Source organism: Pithys albifrons, chromosome 10, assembly GCF_047495875.1.
Source record: "Pithys albifrons albifrons isolate INPA30051 chromosome 10, PitAlb_v1, whole genome shotgun sequence".
NCBI classification, from domain to species: domain Eukaryota; kingdom Metazoa; phylum Chordata; class Aves; order Passeriformes; family Thamnophilidae; genus Pithys; species Pithys albifrons.
Genome location: NC_092467.1, coordinates 28,357,181 through 28,363,180, shown reverse-complemented (window position 1 = coordinate 28,363,180; position 6,000 = coordinate 28,357,181). Strand labels below are relative to the sequence as shown.

Sequence of the window (6,000 nt, the reverse complement as noted above, 5' to 3'; positions counted from 1 at the left end):
CCACATGGGTATGGCCATAATGAAATCCCTCAGTGGGAGATCTGAAGTAATGAGGAGAGCACGCAATTTCTGACTTGAGGCCATTTAAAAGAGTCCATGTGTTTAATTGGCTTCATAAAATTAAGACCACGAATGAGGCTGTCACTGCAACAGAGCCCACGGAGGGATGCTCAGAACCTGAGGGCCAAACCCAGCGTGGTCCAGCTGGGCACAGACCTGTCTGTCCCAGAGGGAGCTCCGGGGAGATGTGCCCTGGGGACGTGTGCTGTGGCATCCCGGTGGGTGCTGTGCCATACCCCCGGGTGCTGTGCCATCCCAGTGGGCACTGTAGCATCCCGGTCGGTGCTGTAGCATCCCGGCGGGCACTGTGCCATTCCGGCGGGTGCTGTAGCATCCCGGCGGGTGCTGTGCCATCCCGGTGGACACTGTAGCATCCCTACGGGTGCTGTGCCATCCCGGCGGGTGCTGTGCCATCCCGGTGGACACTGTAGCATCCCTACGGGTGCTGTGCCATCCCGGCGGGTGCTGTAGCATCCCGGCGGGTGCTGTGCTATCCCGGCGGGCGCTGTGCCATCCCGGAGGGTGCTGTGCCATCCCAATGGACACTGTAGCATCCCAGCGGGTGCTGTGCCATGCCGGCGGCCGCGGCCGCTCCGGCGCTCCCCCGTGCGGGGTGCGGGCTGCCGGTGGCCGTGCCGAGCGGATCGGATCGGAGCGGTCCCGCCCAGCGGGGCGCGTCACCGCACGGCACGGCGCGGCGGGGCGGGGGCGGGGGCGGTGCCGGCCGCAGTCGGCACGGGGCGGGCAGCGAGCGGCGCGCCGGCTGCGCGCACCCCGCACAGGACGCGCTGCCACCGAGGGAGGGAGCGAGCACCATGTGCCGGCCCGCGCTCACCCGGCTGCTGCTCCTCCAGCTGCTGCTCCTCAAGATGCACCTCGGCAAAGGTGGGTCCGGCGCGGCCCGGCCGCTCTCCCTCGGCGCTGGGCTCCGCGGCGCTGCCGGGCAGCGGGGCGAGCGTCCTGCCGGTGCGGGCACCGCGGGAGTGCGGCCGCGGGTACCCGCTGGCCGCGGTGCCCTGCGCGGGGTTTGGGACCTGCGGGGGCCGGGCGAGCTCTTCGGCGGGCGAATACAGCTCGACCGCTGGTGACAGGAGCTGCCACCTCTAATCCCTTTCAGAGGGGATTTGTGCCTCATCAGAGCAGCGCGGCACTGAGCCTGCAAAGCAGATTTGCTCCGTTCCACCCCCGCCCTCAACTTGAGTTGGGTCAGGTCCCTTTTCCCGGGACAGCGCCGGTGCCCGATACCCCCGCGCCCCCAGGCATCGGTGCGTGTTGCCCCCAAAGGGATGCGCAGAAAGTCCCAGCATCGCCGCGCTTTATAATTTTTCTTTGTCTGTTGTATTTCGATTTTAACCATCTTCTATTCCCAGGCTCCTTTTCCCTCTGCCTTTAAAACAATGCGAGAATGCAGAGGAATGGCCCCTTTTATCCCCGCACAAAGCAGCTCCGGGATCGCCGCCGTGCTCCCGCGGAGCCCCTGACCGAGCCCAGTCCCCGCCCTGGGCCGGCGGCGGCTCCCGGAGCCCTGCCCGGGCTGAGCGCGGCCGGGCCGGCCGGCCCCGGGATTCCCTCGGGATGCTCCCGGGATGCCCCCGCCGCCTGGCCGTGGGAGCGCGCACCGCTGACCCAGGCGCGGCCCCGTGTCTCGCAGGCGCCGTCAAGGAGTGCGAGGAGGACCAGTTCCAGTGCCGGAACGAGCGGTGCATCCCCGCCATCTGGAAATGCGACGAGGACGACGACTGCTCGGATAACAGCGACGAGGCGGATTGCCGTGAGTGTTGGTGCCCGGGGGGCCGGGAAGGGCGCGATTCCCAGCGCTTCCCAGCTGCGCTGCGCCTCTTTTTATGAATGAATGAATGAAGTGGCGCCGTGCGCGGCTCCGGCGCCCATTGGCTGCCGGCGGCAGCAGATCCGTGACGCGCCCGGGGCAGCGGCCCCGCTCCCCGGCCGGGACACCCCGAGCGGCACCGACCACCTGGCCGAGCCCTGCCCGACCCCTCGCCCCCTGCAGCATCCCTGCTCTGAGTGTCTGAGGCGCAGTCTGTGTCCGCGGGGAGTCGGGCATGTTTAACCCCGGGGAAGGACGTGCTCGGGGCCAGGGAGAGAGATTCGTGTGAAACGCTGCTTATCCATAAGCATCCTGCAGGATGTGGCGTTTGAGTTTTGCGTTTAAATGTGTTTGTGGTCATGATGAGAAGGGAGATGAACAAGTGGCACTGCTTGGCTTGGCAGTGTCAGCAACATAACAGTGATTGCCAGGTAGTGCAGAGAAGAGAGAGGAAGATCTGTACTTTCAGTGCTGAGAAGGTGGCACTCTTGCCTTCTCCGGTGGTGTGGCCCAGGTGTGTGTGAGTGGAAGCCCGTAAACTTTGCATAGTTCACAGGGCTGTGCTGTTATTACCTGATTGTTACGTTGTTTGACAGTCTAGGAGAATTTGTCTCAGCCATGGAGTGTAAAAAGCATCTGTAAAAGAAATTATGGAGCCTAAATCTTGAAGAGAAGTATCTATAATTTGGAGCTTTAAGCAAATATCTCAGCAGGTACCACATCTCTTGAATTATCTCTGTAGGATAAGAGATGCTGAATGTGCATCAGGTTATAATTCACTGAATGAACTATTCCAAGCTCATAGACCCAGTGAACGTATCAAGGAAAGAAAAACTACTGTTTATTTGTTTTTCTGTATGTGACTGTCCTGTCAACAGCTTCACCTGTAAATCTGTGTCAGGTGCTGTTCAGGGGTGAAGTCTAAGTAGATTACGGAGAGCGGGAATTCTCAAACTTCTGTTCACTGAGAGCATCTGGTTATAATATAAAACAACATTTATTTCTGGTGCTCTTGCATTCAGAGAACTTGATAGACTTTATAGATGCCTAAGTTTATGACCTGGAGAGTTAGCAGCATTAGTTGCTTGAGATACAGAAATGCTTTTTGCAGGAATTGTAATGGCACTATTTCGAGGCAACTTAGATTTGGAGTGTTTCCAACCACAAAAGACTCAGGGAAGTCGATGCTGACTGAGAACTGGCTTGGACTCGTGTGTACTCATAACTGTTTCCTCTGAAGTGTATGAGTTTCAAGAGGGAGACACTAAGCTGTGGAAGCACTGGGAATTTCTGAACAGGTAGATAATGGTGTTCTTGAAGCCTTCAGTTTAAAACCTCTGTGTGCTGTTGTACAAAAGCTCAGTGGGCAGGTGACCTGGGGGCTGTACTTTGGGAACAGCTTCTCAGAGGTTGGGATTGTGACTGGAGGAGCATCTTGAACAGATTCTGCACCCCACACTCCTCACTGAAGAGCAGGTTTGTGGCCTGAGCTCCTTGCCCTGCATGAGTAAGTGGGCAGAATCTGGGCTGAATTTTTATCTTCTCCTTTGCCCTGTGTCAGAAGAGAGAGTGTTGAACAACATCCTGTTGTACATCAGCTCTGTGTGAACTGTGCTGTGTTACAATGGATAGATGGATAATTGCATCTATTTTAGTTTTATTACAGAGGGTTTTTACAGTTGTGTGCTTGGAGCTGGAAAAAATGTGGCAAGATTGTGGAAGAATGGTGACTTGAGATGTTAGGAAAAAAAAATTTTGGATGTGGAGATACCAGGAAGAGTTCTTCACTCTAATCAGAACTTGGCATTTCTTACTGATTAGGATCATACTATATAAATTACTGGTGAACTGTGAGTTTAGTTCATATATATATAGACTTTGCAGTTGCTCCTTGGAGCAGTCTGAAAGACAAAAATTGCATTTCTCACGCACATTTTTCTCACTTACATTGTTCAGAACACTGTTTTATTTTGAAAATGCATACTGCTTTTCAGCATATGGAATGTTTAGAGTTCTATTCACTGTGTGAAAGAATATGTTCAATGTGTTTTTGCTTCTAGATATCACCTCTGTTATAATTGCTGTAATAAACAGGTATTTATTTAAAAACTGTTCCATGAACATATGTGATGGAAGAAACTTCTGGAAAACTTGGCATGTTGGAGTGGTGATGGAGGGGAAAATGAAAATGCTGGTAATGAGTACTGATAAGGACCCTGGTAACCTCTGTAATTACTTGCTGATTCTTTTGCCCAGGTTGAAAACATTTGTAATAGCTCATTGCTGCTTGCAGATACCCTCCCTTGTTGAAGAGACGTAAAGACATCCTGTCTTTATGTGTGTGATGAATTGGTTTATGAAACCAATTCCTTGTGGTAGATGGCCTATATACACTGGAAATTTTAGTAACCAAGAGTATCTTAAATAGTTCTCTGAAAGGAGATTTTTTTTTTGCAGGACTCTGTGTGCTTCCTACTCAAAACCATCCCTGCACAAGACTGAATTTTTGTTTGTTTGTTTTATATTTGTGTCCCCTGTTGTATGTTCCACATCCCTCCCCTGTTCCCTCCCATCCCCGAGATTTGCTGGTATAATGTTGGCTTTTTTAGGAAAGTTTTGGACTACAGAGAACATCTTGGTAATCAAGCTGTGTCATCTCCTTGGAATTTGCTTTCCATTCAGTAATCTTTTGTGGCTGGTAGCTCAAGTTACCTGCCACGGGACTGATGTGTGAGTTAACAGGCAAACATTGGAACTGAAGCATGAAACAGTAACGATTTCCACTCTTAGACAAATCTGATGGGTCAGTACTGGTTTGTGAGGTGTGTTGAGTTTATTCAGGACAGGGTTGGCTTTCTGGGCTGCCCGTGCACGTGGCTGAGTCAAGAGTAGCCCCTCATCCCCAGCACCCTGAGTCCCTCAGCAGGGCTGCTCCTGATCCCCCTGTCCCCCAGCCTGCACTGATCCCAGCCTGCACTGATCCCAGCCTGCACTGATCCCAGTGATGCCCCAACATGGGACAGGAAAACAAAGGAGTAAACAGATTGCTTAAATATGGAAATGCCTTTTTGCTCTCATGTTTTCAGAAAGTTTGGGGACACACACTTTGGGGAAAAAAACCAGAAAGCAAGTAGAGATGTTCCTTAAAATGTTCCTGTGCATCTAATGAAAGGAAACTCAGCTCCCAGAAAGTTACGTTGCTTGGGTTCCTGGGGAAATCCAGTCTTAAACTTTGGAATCATGAACTTATTAGAGAGTTTAAACCTGTCTTAAGACTGTTTACTCTGCTCTTTGCAAAATGATTTGTGTGAGCTCAGTCAGGCTGCGTAGGCCTGGGAAGACAAAAATCTGGTCACAGCTCAGAACTTGCACTGCCACGATCCACACAATGAGGACAGGGCTCCAGGGCAGTCCTGAACATGATTTTTTAGGTGCGTTTTTCCTCTTGGGAAACTTTGGAAAGACAAAGATGGATTTTATAACCTATTTCAGAGAATGTTTGCAGATACACAGTCACTGAGACTTTTCCATAATGGCATAGCAGCAACTTTATGAAACATCAAAGCTATTTTTATAGTGGGAAAAATGTCCTTTTCTGAGGCACAGAGTTTTACCAAAAGTTTACTCCTTGCTGAGATACTCAGGGTGTGGGATACTGGCTTTTGTTCTGTCTGACTGGGAGAGGTGGAGGCTGCAGAGCCAGGTCAGGCTGGGGGTCCCTGTGCCCAGGGTGCTGCTGCTGTGACACATCACCCAGAGTGGGAAATCCTAGAGAGCTGCTTTGCTGAGGGAGTGGCTCTGGGAGACCTTTCCCCCTGTTTTGCAAGTTTCTTCTTGCTTCTAATTGCAGCCAGCAGAAAACTAGGAAGAACTTGCAAACTGCAGCCAAGCACAATGTATTTGACACAAAATAGGAGCTTTTTGATAGGATTTTATTTTTCTGTTGCAAGGAGGGTTCACATTATCTTAACCCGGACCGGAGGGTGGGTGAAAGAGCCTGGAGGATCTCTGCTTATGTGTTTCACTGTTGATTAAACCTTGAACGTGGCAAAGGGTATAGTTGCAAAATCAGTACCTTAACCAGTTTGCTAAACTGAAACACAAGCTTCAAG

General features: G+C 52.0%; 1 protein-coding gene across 2 annotated transcripts in view; it reads left to right on the top strand.

The window, feature by feature from the left end:
- The first annotated feature begins 802 nt into the window (after positions 1-802).
- LRP8 (LDL receptor related protein 8) overlaps positions 803-6,000 on the top strand; it is a 178,698-nt gene continuing 173,500 nt past the window's right edge. For both annotated transcript variants that reach the window (XM_071565329.1, XM_071565328.1), the window contains exons 1-2: positions 803-945; positions 1,712-1,831. In XM_071565329.1, the coding sequence (XP_071421430.1) occupies positions 876-945; positions 1,712-1,831 (190 nt within the window). In that variant the 5' untranslated portion in view covers positions 803-875. The remainder of the gene's footprint in view (positions 946-1,711; positions 1,832-6,000) is intronic.